Source organism: Mobula birostris, chromosome 30 (assembly GCF_030028105.1).
Source record: "Mobula birostris isolate sMobBir1 chromosome 30, sMobBir1.hap1, whole genome shotgun sequence".
In the NCBI taxonomy this organism is placed as follows: Eukaryota; Metazoa; Chordata; class Chondrichthyes; order Myliobatiformes; family Myliobatidae; genus Mobula; species Mobula birostris.
In genome coordinates this window covers 18,233,198-18,260,795 of record NC_092399.1, presented here as the reverse complement: position 1 = coordinate 18,260,795, position 27,598 = coordinate 18,233,198, and the positions used below count along the sequence as shown (strand labels likewise).

The 27,598-nt window shown below is 42.8% G+C and overlaps 1 protein-coding gene across 1 annotated transcript in view; it reads left to right on the top strand.

The window, feature by feature from the left end:
- LOC140190534 (disks large-associated protein 2-like) overlaps nt 1–27,598 on the top strand; it is a 148,166-nt gene that overhangs the window by 109,223 nt on the left and 11,345 nt on the right. Inside the window, exons 5-8 of the mRNA XM_072247190.1 lie at nt 8,592–8,829; nt 17,921–18,261; nt 21,682–21,776; nt 26,921–27,345. Coding sequence (XP_072103291.1) covers nt 8,592–8,829; nt 17,921–18,261; nt 21,682–21,776; nt 26,921–27,345 — 1,099 coding nt within the window. The remainder of the gene's footprint in view (nt 1–8,591; nt 8,830–17,920; nt 18,262–21,681; nt 21,777–26,920; nt 27,346–27,598) is intronic.

Here is a 27,598-nt window from a genome sequence, read left to right as displayed (position 1 = left end):
TTAAATTAGCTTAATGTTTTGAAGCTGCATAACATAACATAAGGGTTGTAAGTTTGAAGCTAGTCTAGATTGCCAGTGTATGTGTGGTGTTCCTGTTGAGGTATTGAGTAAGATCCCCTCTGATTATTTAGGTTAGATTTCAAATTCCCATGATAACTTATTAGAGAAGTGGACTCCATCTATGATTTGAATACAGGTGGTAATGGGATGAACAATTGCTTCATTTGATTCTCAGAACAAATGAAGTGATTGTTCATCCCATTACCATCTGTAGTCTAGTGCAATGCAGCTGCACTTTTCCCCCTGTGAGACATTTCAGTTATGATGAATTGGTACATACCATCACAGTTGCTCAAGTTAAACGACATTTGCTGGGACAAATGCAATTAATGCTGCATACCTCAGTTAGAAATAATAGAAAAAATATTTTCTATTATTTCTAACTGGAAGAATATTGCCTGGGGAAACGTAACAGTTATGAAGAGCTGAATATTTTCATGGGGGAGGAGTAATGGAATATTTTTGTACTTTAATCTACACTGTGATGAATTCAGAGTTAATATTGCTCCTTTTCCAGCTCATAGAGTTACATATACATTTCAAACAGTAAGGCGTTGCTCCTTATTGCTGAAGAATTATTCACCTATTCATTCCAGGAAAGGATCACTTGATACAAGGAAGAAAATGATTTGGACTCTTCCCAGTTCTGTACTTTTTTCTCTGTTTCTAATGCAGAAGTGCTGGAATGATTGGAATTAATGATGCCTTTTACATTAAGAACAGCATACAGCTAGTAATATTAGGTCCATTTTTCAGTTAGTTATGTGTGTGACTGTTAAATTTGATCTGTGGAAGAAAGAACACTTATTATCTCAGTACTATAACAATGAATGCATTCATGCTGAGCCCAGTTAATATATTTTTGTCAAGTGATTAACAAAGCAGCAACAACAATGCCTTCATTTTGCTTTCCTTAAATTTGCCTTCCAGATCGTGCTTCTGGTGCAGGTCAGGTTTATGAGGCGGAGCAAAAAGTAGCGTGAAAGAAGATACATCTAATTTTTGTGTGACGTATATAGTCAGAATTTTTTTTTGGAGGGGCTTGCATTGTCAGCTACATCCAATGAATCTTGACTAAGGCTTATTAGTCTTTGTTGCAAAAGGATCTCTAATTGTGGGTTCTCTTTGAAAGGCTCGGGATGTTCCAGGAACTGTTTGTATTTCAACCATCCATCAAAAAACGAACACTGCAGCCAAGGCTTAAGGACTTCAGCACAAGCTTGGAAATGATTAGTTATACTATTATTGCCACCTCTACAACATTTAGGACAATCCAGTGAACTCCTCAGTTTGCAAGGTTCTCGGTCAAGCTGTACAACACTTACCTATGAACCAGTTAGCTGTATTTAACAGGAGTTCAACATAGTGGTTAAATCACAAAGACTCAACAACTCAACCAATCTCGGTGGATGGATTTCCAGTTTATGTTACGTACCCCGTAACTGGGTTGCCAAACCAGCAGAAATGGATCACTCAGTTGGAGTCTGGATTACTAGAACTAAGGAAGTTTTATTAAAGAAACAAGCAACACAGTACTCTAATCAAAAGGATAATAAATGCAACAGTTCAGCAATGATAAACACACATGTACACAGAATTAGGATAACAGGATCAATCAAGCTCTATCGTCGTCTAGGGGTAAATGACCAGTTTCAAAGTGACGCAAAGTTCAGTTCAATTGAATTCAGTTCGGTTCGCAGTAATCACTGCCGTGGGAGATGGACAGTGGGGGGAAGGAGAGAGAGAGAGCAAAACGAATGAATATTTAAACGGCTTCCACACAGACCTTCGATATTCTTCGCAGTCAGCTTTCGGGCGAGCCCTTTGTGATGTCTTCTGAGGTCACCGACCGTGACCCCTCCATTTCCAGATACGATCGTTTCTCTGCGGTGAACCTGGCACCCAGGCAAGGGCGGACACACACACCAGGTTCCCGCCGATCGTGCCTTTCCACTCTGTGCGTCTATGGCTTGGTCCCGCGACCAGCCCTCCGAAACTTCCCACCGACTTATGGGAGGCGCACCGCTTCCAGGGTCTCGTTACCTCGTGGTGTCGTGTCTGTCTTGCCTTAGCGAACCTGTCCCTTTTTATCCCCCTGCTGGGGTATCACCTGTCCATCACTTCAAACAGTTCAGGGTTCAAAGGGGGAGCCGATCTTGACAGCTCTCTCCTTCCGTTAAACTCTCTCCCGTCCCTTCATTAACATCTCCAAATGCTGCTCCATTGTTTTCCTTATCTCTCTTTCTCCTGAAGATAGGTGGCAGACCAACTGCTGATCCCACTGGTGCCAGCACAGGACAGCTAACACCTTAATCTAAGTGTATTCTCGTCACACCTCCCACCTTTAAGGATTTTTACTGGGGTAAAAATTACAAACATGAATACAATATTTGATACACACAAATATACATCTTTATCAACTATTTGGCTAATACAGCGAATTTGAAGTTGTCAACACCTGACAGACAGTCAGCCATCACATTTTCTGTTCCTTTTATATGTGTTATTAATAATCCCTTAGACCAGGCTCCAACTTAGCAAACTTCATAGTGGCCAAAAACACTGATGAATTGCGATCAATGTAACCTCTCATTGGGTTTTGTCCCAGACCACAATAACAAGAGTCGTCCCATTCCGACTTAGTTTTCTCTCGCAAGGGCTTAGTAGGAGGGGGAGGGGTAGTAACCGCAGAGTTATTGCAAAACTTCCTACAGTACTCCACCATCTCCAAGAGCCTTCTGAGGGCCCTCTTGTCTGTCAGGTTGGGATGTCAGAGATAGCCCGCACTTTAGCTTGCATCGCTGCCAGCTGCCCCTGTGTCACCACAATTCCCAGATAAGTGACCTTTTTGTGGCCGAACTCATTTTTTTCAAGGTTCACTATCAAGCTGGCTTCAGACAGCCGTATTACATCGCCAATACACACCTCTGTGTTCGTCAGCCCTTTCGTCACTGAATTACTCATTCTATAGGGATATTGCTCACTGGGCTGACTTGGAGTAACAAACACCACCCAGCATCCCAGTTCTTTGCATCGCCTCGGGACAATCAAACACACGTGTGCGAGTCATTTAATTACTTCTCCTAAAGAGTCGCTTTGTTCGGGGATTAAGGGAGAGACCTTATCAGCAGAGCTGGCCAAAACAATAGCCTTCTCCCATCTGGTCGATACCATACTCATCTTTTCAAAATGGTCTTTTTCTCTTATTAGGGGGACCCTAGCTTCATTGATTTCCGCGCTAACACCGACTAGGTTTGTTAGCATATCAAAAGCCTGTGACCGTCTCAGTTCGCGTCTGCCATAATCAATAATGTTCTTCCTCCTGTGCAGCTGGTAAACCTCTTTCATGATTCCACCAACTGTTTCCTCCAGCACCACAAAATGTCCACCGAGGGGTACCTTGTGGGCCAGGTTAAAAATCTCATCCCCATAACTCTTTTGCACCATCCCTCATTCCCCATCTGCGGGTACGGTACTTGGTCTCCCTTTCTTCCTTAGCACTTCCTCCTCCACACAATAGCCTACTGGTTCCCTTTTTAATTCTGCGTCAGAGAGAGCTGTCTCCGCCAAAACCATCAGCCCCTCGTCTCGCTCCTGCGCCTGCACAAATTCTTCCCTGGCTAATGCTACGTCTGTCTCAGCTCCCTCACTACCTCTTGTTTCACTACACTCCTTCTTTTCACTTTCTACCCCCTTCTCGTACAAGGCTGGCAGAAACGTCTCAGCTAAATTTACTACCGCAGTCTCGTGATGAACCTGTGAGTCCATTGGCGGGACCTGAATGCTGGCAGGCTGACCTGTTAATTTCACGGCTGGGAACACGATTCCCCCGGCGAGGTCATTACCGAGCAAGACTTCCACGCCTTTCATCGGTAATTCGGGCCTCACCCCGATCGTGACTAGTCCAGAGACCAGGTTGCTTTGTAGGTGTATCTGGTGCAAAGGGACTGCCTCTGTCCCTCCCACAATACCTTTCACCTTGACCTCCCCAGTCTGGGTCTCTGAGCTAAAATCTAATACACTCTTCAATATCAATGACTGACACGCTCCCGTGTCTCTCCAGATCCGCACTGGAACTGGTTTTAACCCCTCCTTCACTGACACCAATCCGGCCGAGATAAACCTCTCGCGCCCCTCCTGAACTTTGACAGACGTTTCCTCTCCTAGCGGTTCGTTTACCAGCTCGATACAGCCAGTCAAAATCGCCGTTTTTCCTTTTCCCGTCTCCTTCTTTGGGGCAAAGCACCTGGACGCAAAGTGTCCGACTTTCCCACAATTATAACAGACGACCCCAGGAGACTTCCTACCAGACTGCTCCCGGTCTACCTTATCCTTCTCACTAGTCCCCGGCTTACTTTCTGACTTTTCCGGTGGACTCTCCCCACCATCCTGACTACCCTTCTGGTAGCCTTTACTCGGGGCAAACTTAATTTTATGCGTCAACGCATACTCATCCGCTAACTTAGCAGTTGCGGCTAACGTGGCTGCCTCTTTCTCATCTAGGTAGGGTCTCATACCCTCAGGGACACAACCTTTAAACTGCTCAATCAGGATCAGCTGTAGCAGTCTGTCATAATCCCCCTCTACCCCCTTCGAGGCGCACCAACGTTCACAATATGTCTGCATCTCACAGGCAAACTCTAAATACGTGCGGTCCCATTGCTTTCTCGCATTCCGGAATCTCTGCCGGTATACCTCCGGGACCAACTCATAAATCCTGAGGATGGCCTCTTTCACCACCTCATACCTCTGGGCATCTTCCGCGGACAAAGCTGAGTAAGCTTGTTGGGCTTTCCCTTTCAGTACACTCTGAAGCAAAACAGCCCACTTATCCCTCGGCCAGTCCTGACTTGTAGCAACTTTTTCGAAATGGAGAAAGTACTGATCCACGTTGGTATCGTCAAATGGGGAACCAGCCTAACCTCCTGGGTCGCCCGGAACCCTCCACCTTGGTTCGGCACGGGCCCCAGCTCTGCCCTTATCTTTAACTTCTCCAGCTCGAATTCCCTTTCCCTCTGTTTCTCCTCTCGCTCCAACTGTCTCTCTCTCTCTCTCTCTCTCTCTCCTGCCTTTCTAACTCTCTCTCTTTCTCCTGCCTTTCTTACTGCTTCTCTTCGTGTTCTAACTGCCGTACCCGGAACTCGTGCTCGAGTCTCAGTTTTTCAAGCTGCACCTGTACCGTGTCTCCAGCAGGTTTTTCAATAGACACCACCTCCAGCTCCCCTTGGGGAAACACACCTTTAGATACATAGTGCTCTACGATAGCTCTGTGTATCTCCTCTCTCCTCATTGTCGACTTCCCCTTAGCAAGATTCAACCGTTTGGCCACAGCTGCCAATTCCGCTTTCCTGGCATCCTCTAATGCCTCCAAGGTCGGCGCCTTTATAAATTCCTCAACCTCCATTTCTGCTGTTTGTCTTTTCTTTCTTTCGGGAATTTTAACCCAATCAATTTACTCCGTCCCAAATTTAGCATTCAAAATCGCGGACGAGAACCCCACTTATGTTACGTACCCTGTAACTGGGTTGCCAAACCAGCAGAAATGGATCACTCAGTTGGAGTCTGGATTACTAGAACTAAGAAAGTTTTATTAAAGAAACAAGGAACACAGTACTCTAATCAAAAGGATAATAAATGCAACAGTTCAGCAATGATAAACGCACATGTACACAGAATTAGGATAACAGGATCAATCAAGCTCTATCGTCATCTAGGGGTAAATGACCAGTTTCAAAGTGACGCAAAGTTCAGTTCAATTGAATTCGGTTCAGTTCGTAGTAATCACTGCCGTGGGAGATGGACAGTGGGGGGAAGGAGAGAGAGAGCAAAACGAATGAATATTCAAACGGCTTCCACACAGACCTTCGATATTCTTTGCAGTCAGCTTTCGGGCGAACCCTTTGTGATGTCTTCTGAGGTCACCGACCGTGACCCCTCCGTTTCCAGATACGATCGTTTCTCTGCGGTGAACCTGGCACCCAGGCAAGGGCGGACCCACACACCAGGTTCCCGCTGATCGTGCCTTTCCACTCTGTGCGTCTATGGCTTGGTCCCGCGACCAGCCCTCCAAAACTTCCCACCGACTTATGGGAGACGCACCGCTTCCAGGGTCTCGTTACCTCGTGGTGTCGTGTCTGTCTTGCCTTAGTGAACCTGTCCCTTTTTATCCCCCTGCTGGGGTATCGCCTGTCCATCACTTCAAATAGTTCAGGGTTCAAAGGGGGAGCCGATCTTGACAGCTCTCCTTCCGTTAAACTCTCCCGTCCCTTCATTAACATCTCCAAATGCTGCTCCATTGTTTTCCTTATCTCTCTTTCTCCTGAAGACAGGTGGCAGACCAACTGTTGATCCCACTGGTGCCAGCACAGGACAGCTAACATCTTAATCTATGTGTATTCTCGTCACACCAGTGTTGAAGGAAATTTCTTCTGGGATAAAAGTGCCTTTAATCCATGTCTCACAAAACCTCCACAGTATACATTGGCTATTTTATTTCTTGTAAACTTCTATTTTGTGAGGGCTTCACTGTAGTCAGGGACTCAAAATAGGCTGGATTTGACATTGTAATTGTTGAGCAGTTAAATCTATGTAAAGCCAGGTATCTTCATGAATTTGCTGCAGAAGTAAAGGTCATATTGTAGTTGACTGAATCTCCCCAATAATATTACATCTTTGTGGCTGTCCAAGATTGGAGGAAGATAATAGCTGACTGGTAGTTTCACAAATTATGCCGTTGTCCTCAAGAAATAAATTTTTTGTTGTTAGATATAAAAACGTGTGTTGATTTCACACACAATGTCACCCTAAATGAAGAGTTTCCAACCTTTTTTATGCCATGGACCAATACCATTAAGCAAGGGGTCCATGGACCCCCAGGTTAGTGCCTAAACTAAATCTAGTCAGATTTTTCTGAAGCAGTTAGTATAAGGATAAACATTCAAGTAAAGCAATGCTAATGCTTGAACTAGTACTAGATAATAAATCTTAACTTTGGAGCACCAGAAGAAGGGCAGGAGCTCTGTTGAAAGGGCATACATAGACATTTTTCTCTTTAGATTCTGGCAACCTTACAAAATATATATCATGGAAAAAAAAACTTTGACCAGAACATTTGGGCACCTAATCTCAACATTACGCTTTGTCTCAGATTAAAGGAAACATAAAGCACCTGCGTGGACATTACTGCAGTAAATACAAGAAAGTGACTAGGGGGTATGTCAGCACTTGGTGACTCTCCTCATACCTTAGATTTCCTCATCATTGTGCTTGGGTTACATGAGGTATCCTTAAGGCTGATTTATACTTGTGCGTCAAATGTATGCCGTAGCCGTGTACCCTAAGCTGTACTCTACGCCGAACCCTACACCGTAGCCTAACGCGCACCTCTCCCAAAATGTAACTACGTGTTGTGGTGACGCAGACCGCAACAACTGTGATTGGTCCGCTTGGTAGCATCACATTTCCTCCTACGCTGCAATAGCTTCCCATTGGGCGACTGAAGGGCAGGGAAGGAACTCTGGCTGCAATGCTTTCCATAAAGCTTTACAGACTTCCGAACTTATAGAGGACCCTGTGCTTGACGCCAGTTTGTAGCTAGCTCCTACAGCCTGTTGTCTTCCACCTGAAGCTAAAACTCGAATGGTGATTGCCAGTCTCTGAGTATACTATGCGTACACTGATGCGAAATAAATGGTTGGAGACGATGAACCAAATCGTCAAATCTACCCGCCGACATCCGAAAATATTTGAAATGCATTTCCTCGTCCATGTCTCTCAGTGCCCAGACAAGCACAGAAAATTCACCCTCCTTCAGTTTCAGTCGCCATTGTTTGAAGTTTGAGTTTCTTCGTGTTGAGTTTCAACATGAAGAAACTCAACACAGTGGCACAGAAACCCCACCGCCAACTAGCGTTTTGGCAGTGAATTGCAGACACACCAACGCACAGGTATAAATGCTCACTACGGCGTAGCCCACTTGCATAGGCTACGGCGTAAGCTAGTACACACAGGTATAAATCAGCCTTCAGAGCGCATGTGGAGGCTGTTCAAATTTGTCCCTTGGCCCATTTCTCAGCAGAGTAGTTCTATCACCTCCAAATCACCTTTTCTGAAATCTCATGCAATTCCTCTCGTAGGCTCTCACATAAGCTTTGTAATTAAACTGCATCCTGGAGCATATTTCCTGGAGGTTCTATGGTTTCATAGAAATTGTACAACCAACAGACTCTAGATCGTTAGTCAGAAATGGACTTAAACCCTGATTTTAGAGATACAATGTTTGTGTGTAATCCACTATTCCAGTAACTGCACATCACCAACTATGACTGGGAACTTTAACCTGAGAAGTGTTGGAGTGGAGAAACAGTTCATGAGGATTGGCAGTGGGTACTAAAGTGCATTTTATGCAGACAATTTCCTGGCTTAAGAAGAACTATTTCCAGCTTTGATGCATTAAGCATTGTTAAAAGTTTAACAAGATAATGTGGAACAAATTTGCTTGCATTAATTGGAATGTATTCGCTTCACAACAGGTTGATAATGCTGATTTGAACAGGCCATTTGAAGTGGTGTGTGAGTCAGTCTTTGGTGAAGTGGAATCGCAGGCTGTGGAGGCTCTCGACCTGCCTGGTTGCTTTCGCATGCGAAGCCACAGCTACTTACGTGCCATCCAAGCTGGTTGCTCACAGGATGATGACTGCTTGTCTGTATTTTCTATATCAGCACCCATGATGCCTACTACAAGTGTCAGTGCTATTAAACCTAGTGCATGTAAGTACTGTTAGCAAGGATACTGGACAACCATTTTTAAATGAAGTGAATCCAGCCTATTCATTTCCACAGACTCATCTTCCCAACTCATTTTGAGCTCTTTGTATCAGAAAATAATGCAGAGACTACAGAAACAGTGTTTACTTTTCCCTATTTAGATAGAGTTCAAATAAGCTACAAGGGTTTCTATTCAACATTTTGCTGAAATGACTTGTAAATATGCATCCAGACATAATGGGATGATAGAGCAGTGGTTAGCACAATGCTTTACAGTACAGGCAACCCTGGTTCAATTCCCGCCACTTCCTGTAAGGCGTTCGCACGTTCTCCGCGTGACCATGTGGGTTTCCTCTGGGTGCTCTGATTTCCTCTGGGTGCTCTAGTTTCCTCCCATAGTCCAAGGATGTACCGCTGGTTGGAGGTTGATTGGTCATTGTAAATTGTCCTGTGATTAGGCTAGGGTTAAGTCAGGGGATTGCTCGGTGGCATGGGTCAAATGGCTGGAAGGGCCTATTGTATCTCAATAAATAAATAAACTACATAAAGGTGAAAAATTTAAAAGGGATCCAAGGGCCAAGTTCTTCATACAAGGGATATGGTTTGAGCTGTCAGAGAAAGTGGCTGAGGTAGGTACAATAAACAGCATTCAAATCGCACTTGGATAGGTACATGGATAGGTGGGGTTTATCTGGATATGGGGCTAAGGCTGGCAACTGGAACTAGCTGTGCGGGCACCTTGGTTGGAATTGACGAGTTGGGCCAAAGAGTCTGTTTCCATACTGTATTCCTCTATGACTTCTTGATAGTGCAGATCTTCCCTGACATAATTCATCAGTCTTTTGATTTCCTATTGCGTTAAAATAGGGATATTTACTTGGGGTTCTTTCTGCCATCTTATTCAGCCAGAGTTGTGTTTCAAGAATGTTGGGAGGGTCACAGGTCAAGAACTTTGCACTGTGACTTCCCTTGATGCAATGGAAGAAAATTACCACTCGTCTTCCAAGGACAGAAGATTCTCTCTTCGATTCAGTATCATTTAGTATTTAGATTAGTGGAAGAAGTGTTTTCTGAAAATTCATTCTTCCCAGAAGTATTTCAGAGCAGTAATACTGCTCCTTTGTATCAGCATGGCAAATGCATCCTGACGTTAAAATAATAATAGTTAAAGTCCTGTTTTAGATTTTATTCTGAATTCAATCGACTGAGCAAGAGGTGAGATAGATTATATTTAACTCAAGCACTTCAGTTACTATACTGAAGAACTCAGTTATTTATTGTACTTTATCAAATCCTGCAAGTTAAATGCAGGAGGTGATGGGGTTATCACTATGAAAAGTACTGTCTGGATTAGAGCTAAGTGCTAAGGTCTATCAACTCAGTTCCTACAATAATAGATCTCAAGTCAAAGTAAATCCCCCCACAGCTTTACTGCCTTAACCTTACGTCTGTTCAAAATTAAAACTATAATCTGATCTCCAGGCTCAGGCATCCAATTGATAGATATGTGTCAAATTGCAAATGAACTTGGGCAGACACAATTCATTTGCTTCAGGTCATAAATCCTTCATAAAGCAGTTGTGATAACCTTCAGAGAGTCTACGAGAAGTTTGAAGGCCCAGAATTTCACACTGCTATAGTGAGCAGTATTCTTTTCAAGGATGTTGTTCAAGTAGTTATAAAGGCTTTTCTGCTTTTAACCTGGAAATAGATTCTCTAAAGATTGGATCCCAAAATAAGAATAGTTTTGAACATGCATAAGCAAGAAAAACTCCATTCTTGGGCAAGACTTTTTTTTTGACTAATCATTACTGTTTCGATAGACTGCACTTTGCAAGTTTCACTAATTATAGTCTGGAAAATATTGGTGCTTCAAGACCTCAAGGACATTTACCTTGAAATTCCCTTTCAGTTTCACCCTGTCTGCCCTTTTTCTCTTTCCAGTCCTGATGAAGGGTCTTGGCCTGAAATATTGACTGCTTATTCCCCTCCATAAATGCTGCCTGACTTGCTGGGTTCTTCCACCATTTTGTGTCTGATGCTCAAGATTTTCAGCATCTGCAGAATATCGTGCTTGTACTTAAAGTCCGACTTTTAATGGAGATTCTGGGTTGAAATTGGAAACTCCAGATATTGGAAGTGCATTTCACATTGTGCGTCACATTTGTGTAGATGTTTTTCTTGTCAGATGCACATAAATTTATGGATTTCAGAGTGCAATATTCACAGCAAGTGTGCAGAGAGAAATGAGGTTGTATTATATCAAAGCATTCACAAATTGACAAGGGTTTCGTACACCTAAGGGAGTCTCTCTTCTCTGCTACTGGCCCCACACAGAGGACCTGGCTCCAGTAGGTTCCCTTTAACATGAGAAAATCTGCAGATGCTGGAAATCCAAGCATCACACACACACAAATTTGGAGGAACTCTGCTGACCAGGCAGCATCTACAGGAAAAAAAGTAAACAGTCCACACTTTGGACTGTTCATCAGGACCGAGAAAAAGAAGAGGTCAGAGCAAAAAGGTGAGAGGAGGAGAGGGAGAAGTGCAAGGTGGCAGGTGATAAGTGAAACCGGGAGGGGGGAAGTAAGGAGTTGGAAGTTTGATTGGTGAAAGAGATAAAGGGCTAGAGAATGGGGAAGACCATGGAAGAAAGGGAAGGGAAGAGGGAGGTGATGGGCAGGTAACGAGGTAAGCTGGGAGAGGGAAACGGGAACGTGGGAATAGTGAAGGGCGGGGGGGGGGGGGGGGGACAATTACCGGAAGTTTGAGAAATCGATGTTCATGCCATCAGGTTGGAGGCTACCCAGAGGAAATATAAAGTGTTGCTCCTCCAGCCTGATTGTGGTCTCATCGCCGCTGTAGAGGAGGCCATAGACTGACGTGTTGGGATGGGAATGGGAAGTGGAGTTGAAATGGAGGGCCGATGGAAAATCCTGGTCTTTCTCACGGATGGAGCATAGGTTCTTGGCGAAATGGTCTCCCAATCTACGTCAGGTCTCGCCAGTATACAGGAGGCCACACCAGGAGCACCGGACACAGTACAGACTCACAGGTGAAGTGCCGCCTCACCTGGAAGGACTGTTTGGGGCCCTGAATAGTAGTGAGAGAGGAGGTGCAGGGGCAGGCATAGCACTTGTTCTGCTTGCAAGGATAAGTGTCAGGAGGGAGATCAGTAGGGAGGGGAAAATGGAGAAGGGAGTCGCATAGGGAGCAATCCCTGCAGAAAGCGGGGGTGAGGTGGGGAATGTGGTGGAATGGAAAGATGTGCTTGGTGGTGGGATCCCATTGGAGATGGCCCTTATGGCCCTTTACTCCTTTACTTGCTGCTCTAATTTGGTCCCACTCTACCTCCCCCAACAACTGCTGTCCCTTTGGTAACAATCTCCGTATCATCTAGATACATGCATACCCTCAGAATTTTCTAGGATTTCCTTGTCACCTCCTATAGGGCATGTCGTTCAGTCACTGCACAGTGCACAGTTTTAGTCACAGACCATCAACATACAAATTCATTTGTATCTGGTGTCTAAAGAGCTGGGCATTGCCTGGTTGACCAACACAAGGAAAGGCCTGTCCCCTGTATGATGCGGGAATTCTGAGTGCATAAAGGATTTTCTGGGGTTGTGGTGGGTTCAGGGAGAACAAACAAGAGAGGTGAGACGGCAGAGTTTTTGGAGTAAGGGTAGCCCATTGATAATCAATGGTCATGGAGTCTTGGGTTGTGTGAAACTCACCTGCACCTATTCCCTCCCCTATCCCTGCCCGCTTATCTACAAATCAACCAAATTACTCCCAGTATTGATTACCCCAGTGAGAACCCATGCAGGAATTTATTAACTGTCCCATCCACTTCCCTGACAATTCCCAGTTCCAGGTCCCAGTGACTAATACATTCCCTCAACTCTGATACTGACGACTGATTACCCCCTACATCCCGACCTGTCATTATGGACATCTTCATCTGTAATGTCAAACCCCCAGTGTCATGGTCCACAGGGCAAGGACTGAACCCAAGGGTGGAGGAAAGACAAGACTCCGGTGAAGAGATGATGACCAAGATTTATTGATAAGAGTTCCAACAAAACCTCGGTGGTTCAACTGAGCGACACCACAGGATGTAACATTCGGAAAACCAGGACCCTGCAATGAACACTGATGGGCCGTTCACTTCATCACAAAACATTCAAACCCCATGCCAGTCCAAAACAAACTTAACATGATTAAACGGAAAGCACCAGGGATGGAATTAATGATTCTCGTTAAAAGAACAGTTAACAAATTCAGGTGCTGGAGAAACCTAGGAGCCCAACTCTCTCCTGCTCCCCATACAGGCCTGGAGGGCTAAATACACCCAGCTGGTTAATACCATACGACCCCAGACTCCATTATCAATGAGTCATCCTCACTCCATACGCTTCCTGATCTCACCTCTCTTGTCTTGTCCTCCTGAACCATCCACAACCCTGGAAAGTCCCTTACACACCGAGAATCGCAGCATCATAAAAGGGATGGGCCTTACCTTGTGTAAGGTCAACCAGGTAGTGCCCAGCTCTTTGCACCAGATACAAATGAATTTGTAGGTTGACGGTCTGTGACTAAAACAGTGCACTGTCCAGTGACAGGACGATGCACCCCTGCAGAAGGTGCCAAGGAAACCCTAGAAAATGTTAAGGGTTCTAAGAAGTAAAATGAATCTCAGTGTTTAACAACCCGTCATATACAATTAAAAAAACACAATAAATTGAAACGGGCAACTCTGGCTAGTAATTTTTTTTTTAGCTTGGCTTTTGCCTGCAGTTTTGACAATTTTTGGGCAGTGCTGCGATAACCAGAATAATATTTTCCACTGTTCAATACCTCCAGATTGCATCTCCATAATCCAGCCAAATTTCTCATTGCTTTAATAGACCAGATTTTATCTGCAGAATAAGGTAGGACCTGTTAGCTGTATTCTACACTGACCTTAACTCCTGTGGATTGTATTGCAGATCAATAGGACTCCAGAAGCATGATGTCAACAGAAATATAGAACAAAAGCTTGGCTCCTGCCCTTAGTTTCAACCAACTCACAGAATTACCAGGGAATGATTTCAAAAAGAAGTGAATGCAATTGTGCAAGATTGATAATATCTATGTGCATTGCATAACATTAGCATATTCAACATTCTATTTTGCACAGTGATTGACAGGATACAACACACAGGGAGTGTGAGTTACGTTTTCTTCCAGCATTTACCCTTAGCCATATGGGAATTGAAATGGGAATTGAATTGTTCCCTAAGTCTCTTAAGCAGCAATTTCTTTTGCAAAGTCCCTTGCAATACTGCATTTAGCTTAAAATAGAACCCATCAAGACTATATCGAACTGTTGACAAGATCTCATTTGCCAAGCTAGCTGATGCATCCAGATATAGATTTTTCAATTAGAAAAGTATCGCAGGATAAGCAATTGTTGCTGTGGGAAATATTAATTGCCGTTCTGGGAAAAACTCCTTAGCTGTTTGTGCTTTGGATTATGATTGAAGGTCAGAAGGAGATCAGTATGAAACGGGGGCATGTGAAAGTTTTGAACTAGTTCTCTATGTTACCAGAAAGCTCAGCCTGAGATAATTCTATTTCGCTCTTGTCTGTAGAAAACAAATTATTTTCAGGAACATTTCATTTCATGAGATGCTTGGCAAAAATGTTTGAAAATTTGAGAGCTACAGTAATTTTACTTCCTAGATTCAAGCTTGAGAATGAGCCTATGCTCAAGGTGTCTCTCACACAGATGTTGCCTGAGAGGAGCTTAATGAGGGTAGTAAGAAGATTTATTGTGTAGTGTCAGAAATCAATAGATGTGAAGTATCATCATAGAGATCTGACTCACTCTTTCTTTTGTTGGTCTCTGCTATTGTTGATGAAGAATTGTCCAGCCGAGTAGTCCAGCTGATTGTCATGACAGCTCCTCAGATTGCTAACTAGCAGACCATTTTGAAGCCTTTTTCCAAAGGAGCCAATTGGATTCACTCGGTATATTTCTCAATTTAGTAATAGAGCTATCATCCGAAATTCAGCTTTGAGCTCTGGCTCTCTGAATTTCTCTTTGATTTCATCAGGATACACGACTGAGTCAATATGAATCTTAATAGTCAATACAAACCAATGTCATCCCTGAACTTGCCTGTTCAAGATTCAATATTGTTTAATGTCATTTCCAGTACATAAGTGTAAGGGAGAATGAAATAATTGTTACTCCAGATGCGATGCAGCACAAAAACACAGTAGGATAATGAACACAATATTAAAAAATATAATAAATACTGTATAAATACATAAGATAGCTTAAATACTTGGATTTAATGTACGTCCATAAAGTGACACTAGGCACAAGGCTAGAGAGGAAATGATAAAGTAGTCATTGTGGGTTCATGGAGGGATGGGTTAGTTGGTGGAGGTGCTGATCAGTCTTACTGCTTGGGGAAAGTAACTGTTTTTTTTAGTCTGGTGGCCCTGGTGTGAATGCTCCATAGCCTCCTCCCTCAATCAAAGATATACTCCACATTATCTAAGCAAAGAGATTTTTTCATCTTCTTCACGCCTCATCCATATGATTCTGAAATTGTTGGTTCATATTCCAGAAAACAGTTCAAATTTCAAAGTTTAAAGTAAATTTATCACCAAAGTATATATATGTCGCCATACACTACGCTGCGATCCATTTTCTTGTGGGCATTCACAATAAATACAATGAAACACAGTAGAATCTATGAAATACCACAAACAACCAATGTGTAAAAGGCAGCAAACTGTAAATACAAAAAAGAGAAAAATAGACAGATTAATAATAAATAAATAATTAAGCAATAAAGTCAAAAACATGACTTGTAGAGTTCTTGAAAGTGAGTCCATAGGTTGTGGAAACAGTTCAGTGTTGGGGTAAATGAAGTTGAGTGAACCTCCTGGTTCAAGAGCCTGATGGTTGAGGGGTACTAGCTGATACTAGACATGGTGGTGCGATACCTAAAGCTCCTGTACCTCCTTCCTGATGGCAGCAGTGAGAAGAGAGCATAGCCTGGATGATAAGGGTCCTTGATGATGGATGCTGCTTTCCTGCAGCAGCACTCCTTGAAAGTATACTCAGAGGTGGGAAAGACTTTACCTGTGATGGACTGAGCTGTATCAACTACTTTTTATCAACTTTTCTGCTCAAGGGCATTGCTGTTTCTATCCCAGGCTGTGATGCAACCAGTCAATGTACTCTCCTCTGCACATCTATAGAAGTTTGAAAAGTTTGTCAAAGTAGAGGCACTATCATGCCCTCTTTGTAATGGAAGTTTTTATACTGTATATAAGCACAGAAGTAGATTCCCAGGAAGGTAAATTCATAACAGGAAGCATCAGAACTAAGTCTCCTGAACTTTCGTGCTCAAACTGTGAGCATCACTAGCAAAACATATACAGCAGTTACCACAAGATGACAGTGGGGTTGCTGCTTGAATCACTTGGAGCACTTTTGACTATTGAGCAGGAAGAAGTCCCTGTATAGTAGTCAATGTATGAGAGGGTCAGGATGCCAATGAGCTTCGCTCCAGAACAAGTCTCTCCACAGACAAAGAGAAAACTAGAAACAATTAAGTCTGCATTTGGAAAGTATGATTCTTTAAATCTGAGCAAACTTGAATTAAATATGATCACAGTGAACCTGCGCCAATCATATGTTGTATTTGTACTTAACTAAGGTAGACAGATGACAGAAACTGCATTATCCATGACAATACCCAACAAGCAGACAGCTTTCCTCTCCATGAATGCTTCCAGCTTGCTTTCAAAAACATAACGTTGCATTCTTCAGCTTGTCCGCACTACCCTGCTATTTCCATGTCCTGAATCCTTTCCTGGTGGTTTCTTTGAATCTATAAACTGTTGATAAATGTTAAAAGGAAGGGAATTCTAGAGCCATAGAAGTATTTATTCATGGTAACATGAAAACATATTATTTTGCCCTGCACTGTTTTTACTTTTTCTCTTGACTTGCTTACCAAGTGTGAAATTCTGTCCATCACACGCTACTCATAAGATCATTGAATAAAGGCCAGGTGAAAAAGACAAACATCAGCAGCCAACAGCATTAGCATTGCCAAAGCACTCCAGCTTTTTCTCTAGACAATAAGGTCCACTTTTCAGGGATAGGAGATTGGAAGTTAAAAAGTATTGAAATGAGAATCAGAAATTTAGACAAACCGTGAGATGAGGGTCTTGCCTGTAAGTAAATTAATGTAACACACAGTTGGAGCAGACCTTCATTAAAGCATCTGGACCAGATGAACAAAATGAGCCTGTGAAATATATCATTGTCATTCCAAATGTAAAATGTATGTAATGCTGCCTTGGAGATTGCTGGCCTCCCAACGTATGAAAGGATGTACAGTATTTCCAATTGAGGGAGTGTAATGAGTGTTCACCATACCAGTTTCAGTGAAGACAGTTGTTCCCCGTAAAGAAGAATTACACAAACTGGCCCAATCCTCTCAAATTTTTAAAAATATGTGATGATCAACATCCTAATGGGGTACAAGAATATTTTTACCTGCTGGGAATATCTAGAACTCGTGGTTTAAATATAAGAGCATGGCCTTTCAGGAATGAGAAAAAAAAGCAAGAGGACAGTAAATCTGAAAACCTTCTTCCCAGGACTGTGCAGGCTAACTCAAAAAGAGAGTGATAAGTTTTTGGGTGTTAAGGGAAGCAAGGTTATTACCGAAAGGGGGTGCTAGTCAGCCTGATCCTACTGAATGGAGGAGCAGGTACAGGGGACGAAATGGCCTATTGCTACTTGTTTTAATTGGGTTGTAATATTTCCTATACCAAAGGGGACCATCCATTTACATTGGCAGATTGAAATCTTGTCACTGACTACTCTGATAGCATTATGATGCAAGAGGCAAACTTCTCCCTGGGAGGATCAGGCCTCCATAATAAGGAATCATATCCCATCATGCAGCAGTGGTGCATTTTCATGCATTTGATGTCTTGGTAACAGTGTCACTCTAAATGTAAACTGTTGAATTCTGTATTCTAACAAGTTTCTGTCTTGAAACCAAATTTCCAGCATTTAATTATAAGAAAGCTCCTCCAGTTCCTCCGCGAATGGCTACAAAACCAATCATTTCAGTGACAGCCCAGAGCAGCACAGAGTCAACCCAGGATGCCTACTTTCAGAATGAGGTGAACCGGCCCACTTCCTGGTCAAAAGACATTAAATCTCAGTGCAATTCAATGGACAGTCTCGACAGTACCAAAGCACTGAACCTGGCCTTGGAATCCTTCGCCCCAAGTCGTTCTTCAATGAAGAGCTCCGAGGGAACTGGAATTAATAAAGGCGTCCTGAGTCGCGATGAGCCAAAGCTACAGCCCCGCCAAAGGAAGTGGCGGTCGTCTGTCGGGATACAGGTTAATCACATTATTAACTCTTTAACAGAATGAGAATTGATAAATTGATGTATTTGTTTTATTGCATTAATGAATGTAAAGCCCACTTGATTTGCTCCTGTTGATTTGGTGAGAGCGTCTGAAATGGGACAGTAAGTTTGAATATGGGAGGCCCTTTTTGGGCCCTGAGAGTTGCAAGGTGCAATCGTTAAGTCCTAAAGGCCTAAAGTTTAAGCTGCCATGTGATGGGTGTGGATGGAGATCAGAACCTTGCTTCTGATGGCTCAGGAAGTCAACAAAATGAGGCTGAAGGATAAACGAAAATAATGAGACTTATCAAAGGAAGTTTACATGGGTGTTCTCAATTAATGAGCACCAAATGTACAAGCACAACTTAAGCTGATGATTTCCTGACAGGGTTACGCGAAGATGAAAAATAAACTGGGAATGGCGTTTATTGTACTTTATTCTGGGAAAGGCCCAATTCATTTCTGTGGAGTTGAATAAAAAAGGGCTCTAGCAATGTAATTCCTCAGCCAATATTATTTTACTATTACTGTTTTTCAAGAAACTTACCAAGACAAAACTTCCCTTTATCTTTCTGATCAAGGACTAAGATGTTTAATGAGAGTTATTTCAGCAAGGATTTTTCACAGCTGTCAACCTCTGTGTCAAAAGAAATAGAATCCAGGACACATTCAACCCATATTACATGTTGCTCCTTTAAACATTAATGGACTATTTTGGTTCCAATATCTCACATTTAATTGCTCTTATCAAGGATACAGAACAAAATACTTTAACTAACATTTAGCTTCTTAACACTGTGAAGGAGTATGAACGTGCAAATATCTATTGAGAGCACATGTCATATGATTTATTAAGCTCAAAATCTTCTTCCAGCCAATCACGGCCAATGCTGTCATCAGTGCTGACCATTCTAAGATTCTTTAGATGACGTGCACAAAAATGCATGTGGTCAAATGCATAAATGGTCACATGCACAAAGATGACGGGCAGTTTCCAATTATCTGCATGTGAGGATAGCGTGGTTGAATTGAGGAAAGGGCAGCAAGGCCTCCCATGCTGACTCCTTTGACTGTGGGTCTGAATCAAGCTGGATTCATCCTGATGCTTAGTCTCACGAGTCGCAATGCATGGTCTGGATGCAGAGGGCCAATTGAGTAAATATACCCTCAGCAGCCCCTCCTTTTCCACCTGTATCAGGGAAGGATGTTGTGAGGTTCAGCCAGCCTTTAGCAATGAATCATTAGCCCAGAACATACTCACTGCTTTTGACAAGAGACAAAGCTGGCAGTGAAGCCACAGCTACAGGCTTGCCAGCAATTTTTAAGTGTTTGTAATATTCAGAAACATTTAAAAATCATTGAAATTGAATTTTGCATTTTTTAAATTAAAAAATATTTGCAACATTTTAAGAAATAAGTGATAAAATCGACTAAAGATACATTAAAACACTATAAGATTATTAAAGCTTTAACATAAAGTAAGACAAATTAAAAATAAATAGCTCAGTTTCCTCATAATTTCCAGATTAGAGATTCTTATAGAATGAATATAAGCTTTTGATCAACACACATAAAAGTTGCTGGTGAGCGCAGCAGGCCAGGCAGCAGCTCTAGGAAGAGGTACAGTCGACGTTTCAGGCCGAGACCCTTCGTCAGGACCAACTGAAAGTAGAGCTAGTAAGAGAGTTGAAAGTGGGAGGGGGACCAAAACAGCAGCAACAGCTAAACAAGTCCCATTCCTCCTTGCCGCCCACCCACATACACAGCCCTGCAACCCCAGGACAGCGGACTTGTGGATTCACAGTCAATGGGCCCTCGACTTCCACAGTGAACTCGCTGTTGTTACTTTGCAGAATTAGCTACTTGTGAGTGTGAGGTGCCGTGGTATCTCTGTTATTGCATCCGCAGCTGGCTCAAAGCTGTTTAGGAAACCAGCCCTAACATGGTGGCACGTCATATTAAACAGCTCAATTACATCACAAGGTGTCATCGCATTAGTTAGACAATATCACATCATGAGACTTGTACAGTAATTCTGACTGCCATTATGTTTCTACTGTAACAATGTCTTTGTGGAAGGAATGCTAATCGCGGGACTACTGTCTTTAATATTGTGGACCAGTGAAGGTACTTTAGTTAGTTCATGATGTCATAAGCAACTTTGTGACATCAGGGCAACATCATAAGGAATCTACCTGTATGTCTTGTTTTTTCTGATAACCATGAGTTAAAAGCAAAGTATTGCCAACTTCACATTCCCTGACTACCATTCCTTTTGTTAATGAACAGTAACTCATGGTCTGGGAATGTGCAGTTTTCTGGTATACATTACCAACCAGTCCCAAAGAACTAAACATTTACCTCTAATCGTGGGTTTACATGTGTAGCATTTTTTTAATAACCTTGGGAAAATGTGAAAGAGTTCTGAATGTCGGAATATGAGTTTGGTTGTAAAATACTGAAACAAGGAGAACAAATGAATACTTCGAACTGAAAACAGTTTGCTTGCAGTAAACAAAAAAAGATGTCTTCTACAAAATGGTACAGACAAAACAGAGACAAAACTATTTTGTACAGCAATGTATTATTTATTATTTTCTAGGTTGAAAAAAGAATTTGCATTTAAAAAAAAATGTCACTAGCTTCTTATTGGAAATGATATCAACCATTGAGCTGCCTGCTGTTGGGGATCCATGCATCTATATTTGAAAGTATGTATCTTAATCCATTACATTCATGATGCCATTCCTGTTTCCTATTTTAACTTCCTCTATGCTAGGCCCACAGCTCAATCCATCATCGCTATCTGGGTTGTTGTTGATCACTTTAAGGAGTTTCTCAATTGCCTCTTTCTCAGTTGCCTTTTGGAAAGATTATGTTATAAAGAAGGAAGTCAATCACCAGTACACTAATATTCTTTTAAGATAAATGTGAAAGCATATCTCTCAAAATCAGATCCACCAATTGAAAAATCATTTTAAATATACACAAGAGATTTCAGCATTCATTTGAATGATTGGGCTCTCCCCCTATGGATCAAGTTCTCTCTAGTACTGGACTATTGCTAGTAGAATCTAATTGAAGCTTAGAATGGCATTTTGAATGTAATGGATTAAGATACATACTCTCAGAGTATTATCTGCATGGCTCCTGACATCAGGCAACTCAATGGCTGATATTCCACTGAAAAGCCAATGCCATTTCTTTTTAAATGCAAATTATTTTCTCATGCAAAAAGATACATTTCTGCATAACGTGGTTCTATCTCTGTTATGTATGTGAAGGCAATCTGTGATATTCTGTAAAATCCAATGTTTCGAATGTTCTTTATTTTTTCTAGTTAGTCATGCCTGATAAATCTGTTTTTTGTTCAGTGCCTATAACAAGATCTCATTTTGTTTCATTGCACCAGGTGGATAGTTCAGAGACTATGACTGATTCCGACACAGACAGTAAAGGCCTTCGAGAATTCCATTCTATTGGGGTGCAGGTTGAAGATAATAAACGGTAAGCCAGCAATTTTAATTCATTAGATAGTTACACACACACAAAAATGCTGGTGGAACGCAGCAGGCCAGACAGCATCTATAGGAAGAGGTACAGTCGAATTTTTGGGTCGACTGTACCTCTTCCTATAGATGCTATCTGGCCTGCTGCGTTCCACCAGCAGTTTTTGTGTGTGTTGTTGAATTTCCAGCAGCTGCAGATTTCCTCGTGTTTGCGTCATTAGATAGTCATTTATTTTATCCCTTGTGGATCCAGAGGTTCAAACATCAAGGAAGAAAACAATCTGGTCTATTAAAATAGTTTCGAGTTAGCCCCAACTTCCTTGCTTTTTTTCCGTAACCCTGCAATTATATATTTTAATAATTTCTAAGAGTTATTGTTGAAACTGTTTCTAATCTGTCAAGTGCAAGGTGCAGGGTGAAAATATACTTGTAATTCAGTTTCATAAATCCTATCTTCTGCATCAGACTGGAGTGTCCTGAGTGGAAGATACCGCAACAGAAATTACTATGCAGCATTGAACCTTCTCAGTGATAGTTGATGGGCAACTATTGACTATTCTATTTGATGATAGCAGGCAAATACTTCCACACAAAGATCTTTTGGTGAATTCATCAATCTCACATTCAAAGGCGTACCGGGTGTTATTTTATTGTAAGTTCAACTTGTTACTCAGAATCCTTTCAGGAGTCCCTCTTAGGACTGCAGGGTCAGAAAAGTGCTTTTGCTATTGAAGAATGATTTGCGATGGTAATAATGATGGTCACTGGAACCTCATTCCAGTTCAGAGACTTGTTTTATTCCTGTTCCAGATGGCTAATCAGTTTTCCACTGTTTCTTCTGAGGGTGATGGCTCGTGTATCGTGGTACATGCTTCCACAGATGTCAGCTTCCAGTTCCAGGATAATGCGTATCCCTTCATTGCATTGTGAGCAAGACAGCAAGTGCTGGCAGCCTGTTACAGCCAAACTCGATCTTCTCCTCACCCAGTGGTTATGTATGTGCAGAGGCCATTGTGAATCAGTGGCTAGCAGCCAGATACAGCGGCTGATTTTTCCACTGCCTAACTCAGGATACCGAAGCAAACTGCAGTGCCCACCTGCAATCCTATATCGATAACCAGGCTAACACCAACTTATCCAATACAGAATGTGCCTCCAGCTTGATCAGACAATAAGACATAAGAGCAGAATTAGGCCATTGAGCCTATTAAGTCTGCTCTGCCATTCAGTCATGGCTGATATATTATTCTTCTAAACCCCATTCTCTTGCCTTCTTCCCATAACCTTTGACATCCTTAATCAACAACCTATCAGCCTCTGCTTTAAATATAGCCAATGACTTGGCTTCTGTGGCAATGAATTCCCCAGTTTCGCCACCCTCTGGCTAAAGAAATTCCTCCTCATCTCTGCTCCAAATGGACTTCCTTGTATCCTGAGGCTGTGCCCTCTGGTCCTAAATCCACCCACTACTGGAAACATCCTTTCCACCGTCACTCTATCTAGGCCTTTCAATATTCGATAGGTTTCCGTGAGATCCGCTCTCGTTCTTCTACACTTCAGCAGCATCAAACGCTCCTCGTATGTTAATGCTTTCATTCTCAGGATCATTCTTGTGAACCTCATCTTCAATGCCATCACGTCTTAGATGTGGGGCTCTAAAATTGCTCACGGAAGTCCAAATGCGCTTCAGTACTCTAAGGCAATTGATGTGCTTCAGTAATTCTTTTATTCATTAGGAAATGGGGGGTAATAGTGAACCATTATAATTAAACCTTGCAGATCACAGCATTGATAGACACTGTTCAAAGAGGGAATATTTGACCTTCTGAGCAGATAGAATGATACTCTAGTAGTTCTTGTCAGCGGAACACAAGAAAATAATTCTGGTTGAGCTGACTGCCGTGGGAGGAGGGATGGGAAGAGGCCCACGAGAGAAAGGCCTTGAAGTACCAGCCCTTACTGCAGGAGTGTAAAGACAAGGGATGGTAGGCATGGTTGTTCCCTGTGGAGATCGGCTGCAGAGGTTTCCCAGCCAAATCAGCATGGCAGTTGTTGTCAGATCTGGGCCTGGACGAAAGGAGCAAAAAACAAGCAGCTCGTAGGACGGTAGAAGAGGCAGAACAAGCTTCTTGTTGGATTTGCAGTAGGCGAGAGGAGGGGAGCTGGAAGCCAGGAGCAGACGGCCAGTGATTTGGCCACCACTGCCGGCCCACCAACTGGAGAGTGTTGTGGTTAAGGGTCGAAACACTCGGTGAAGATTGGGAACCACCTGATGACATCTGCGCCTGGATGAAGGCTACGGTTACCTCATAAGGTAACTGGAGAATGCACCCTAACAGGTGTACGTAACAAGGACCAGTGTTAATATTTTCAATTCATGGATACAGTGGTGTTAAAGTGAAGTAGGTCAGCTCACCTACCAACCTACTGATCCATCCATAGCATTCAATGCTTCTTTCACCCAGAGGTAATTCGCCAGAGGAGCCAGGATGGAACTTGGCTGGGTCTAGCAGAAGTCCAGTTCCCAAAGCTGCATTTACTAGATAATTACTGTCTTCCCTCAGCAAACCATTTTTAGGTCCAGCTGTGAAATAAACCATCCGTGCTGAGGATAAATCGATTGCATTCTTCAAATCTCCACAAGCACAGTTGCTCAACGCTCAGTCAAGGTCTACATTGTGCTGATGATGGCAAAATATTCCAGAAGAAAATCATCAACCTAATCTTTCATCCCAGATGGAGGAAAAATTTGGAAATAAAATTCCATTTTTACACGTAAATGGCCAATGCTCAGCATCATCTCCTCCGTCTGTTCTGCATGCCTACAGGCATGATCAGTTTCTCCAGCTGCCTGTCCAGTGTGAAGTTGTGGACAAGCAGGATCTCCTCTCAGTTAAATGTCAGCAAAATCGTATCATTTTTGCATTCACTTGTGCTGCTGGAGTGTACACCTCAGTAATCTTGCCCACACCCCAAACCCGCACTCTTGTCAGGATGGTCAGCTGAAAAGCTTGCTTTCTTTCCACCTGCTTACTTTCTCCTCCAATACTCTGTCAGTATTTGTTCCAGCCACAGTCAGGTCTTTGTTACCTGGTGGTGGGGGTGCTCTCTTCTCGCTGCTACCATTAGAAAAGTACAAGAGCCTCAGGGCTCACACCACCAGGTTCAGGAACAATTACTACCCCTCAACCATCAGGCTCTTGAACCAAAGGGGATAACTTCTCTCAACTTCGCTTGCCCCATCATTGAAGTGTTCCCACAGACAGTGAGCTCACTTTCAAGGGCTCTTCATCTCATGTTCTCAATATTTATTGTTTGTTTATTTATTATTATGATTTCTTCTTTTAGCACGTGGCCAAGTGGTTAAGGCGTTCATCTAGTGATCTGAATGTCGCTAGTTCGAGCCTCAGCTGTGGCAGCCTGTTCGTGCCCTTGAGCAAGGCACTTAACCACATATTGTTCTAGTGTCTGTGCGAGGAGTGGTGCCCCATGCAAGCCTCTCAAGGTCTGAGTCGACGTTTCTCTTCTTTTAGTACTTGCACAGTTTGTTGTCTTCTGCACTCTGGTTGAACTTCCTAGTTGGGCAGTCTTACATTGATTCTGTTATAGTTATTATTCTATAGATTTATTGAGTAAACCAGCAAGAAAATGAATCTCAGGGTTGTATATAGAGACATATATGTACTTTGAGAATAACATTTATTTTCAACTTTAGTTTAATTTCCTGTTGTTCACCCTCCATTCCTCCTGCATTTCTCCATGACCTCAGGTTGGAAACCCTTGTTCTAGACAGTGAATTCAATAGCCTATTTTTCTAACATTATTAATGATGAAACCTGTGCTACAGGACAAAAGATTTTGATGCATTTTATCCAGTTCAACCATGTTCATCTCATGTCAGAAGCTTCCAGGGAGACCAGAGCATTACCAACCTTGTGAGGTAATTTTAATAATCAACTAGAAAAGTGTGGTTTAATTCCAATTCAAGTATCATTAAAGCATACATTAATACCACCAAACGAAACAGTGTTCCTTCGGGACCAAAATACAAAACACCGCACCAACAGTCATACACAGCACAAGGCACATATAGCACATATAAGATAGCAAGTAAATATACAGTCACACACAACAAAAAAACATATCGCTCAAATCCCTGAATGACATGTCTTGAGGCATGGGTCTTGTTGGCAAGAACAAGCAGTACAACCATTCATTCAGAGTTTTGAAAGTTAAATGTTGCCTGATAAATTGAAGAATTAGTTAAAGCAGTCGATTTAGTGTGCATTAACTTCCAAAAGAATGTTGATAAGTTGGTTTTACTTCCGTATTTTTAAAAATTTTCTTCCTTTGCTTTTAAGAGTTACTATTTTAAACAATATGTGAACACAGCTTATAAAAGGCACCAAGATAAACTATAATTCAGGGTAGGTAGATTCATCAGAGACTACAAACTGTAATCAGTCGGTATTACTTCTCAGTAATTTATCAACACATCGTAGCCCTGCTGTTTATGGGTTACGGCTACAGGCCATTCAGTACGGACTTCCATCTTCATCTTCCCTCTTTCCTTCCTTCTCCACAATCTCCCCTGTCCTTCCTTGTCTCTGCCTCCACCTAGAAAAAGAGACAAATTTCAAACTTTAGCGGCAGTCTAAGTCAGTTGTGTATGGGTCGGGATGGTTTTGAGCAGCAGTAAAACCATTGTGCCTTCCTTTAGCCTCGAGCAGGGGTTCTCAGTCTTTTTTTTAATGCCATGGATCCCTACTATTAACTGAGAGGTCCGATGATCCCAGATTGGGGACCTCTGGCCTAGACGGAGCGTGGGACAGAGTGTGTTGGAAACCTAGTGTCAGGCAGCTGAGCAAAGTGGCCTGCCCAAGAGACCTATGCAAGTGTAAATAGGACCTCAGTGCTGTGTGGTTGGAAGATCAGTCCTGATCTTTCATGGTCTCATCTCACTAATAAGGACAAGACAGTTGCCTAAAGCCTGGGAGCAAAGCCTGTCTGTGTCTTCAAGGCTGTAACCTAATATGTCGGGCAGTAGTGCCTTTGGAAAAGAGGACAGTATAAGCAGGTGAGAAGATGCCAGTGAGAGATTGTGCTTTACCAGCTGCTTCATCGGTTTTTCCTTCATTTCAGGCATGCCCGGTTTAAGCGTTCGAACAGTGTGACAACAAGTGTTCAGGCTGATCTTGAATTGGAAGGCATCCCTGGGGTGTGTGTGAGCACAGAGGACAAGGGCTTCCAGTTCAGCCAGCCATTCGAGCGACATTCCTCGGAGCCCGAGCAGTCCAACGAGTACACGTCATTCAGAACTGTTCACACGCAAGGACAGTGGGCGTACAGGGATGACTACCGGATGCGGTATGACAGTGCCGATGCCCAGCGCCAGGACCACTGGGGAGAATCCAGCGTTCACAACCACCCAGACCCAGGAAGAGTGTCTCCGTGCCACAGAGACGGTGACTGGTTCATCAAGCTCCTGCAAGCCGAGGTAGAGCGACTGGAAGGCTGGTGTCAGCAGATGGAGAGGGAAGCTGAGGAGAATGACCTGCCTGAAGAGGGTAAGTCCATTTCACATGTTCAGATGGTCGTTACTACGAAATATGTTATGTTAATGATCACTTGCCTTATGAGTCGAGATGGTTCTTTCCCATCGTAACCCCGTTCTTATTACGTGCTCCTTTGCTGCCTCCCACCTACCCAACATCTCGTGGTTTTGGGCAGGGTGAGGGTGCACAAAGCATCACATATTGAAAGGCGAGGGGGTCTTTTCCCAAGCACTGTCATAAATTTGGGTGCTATCCTTTTTCTGAA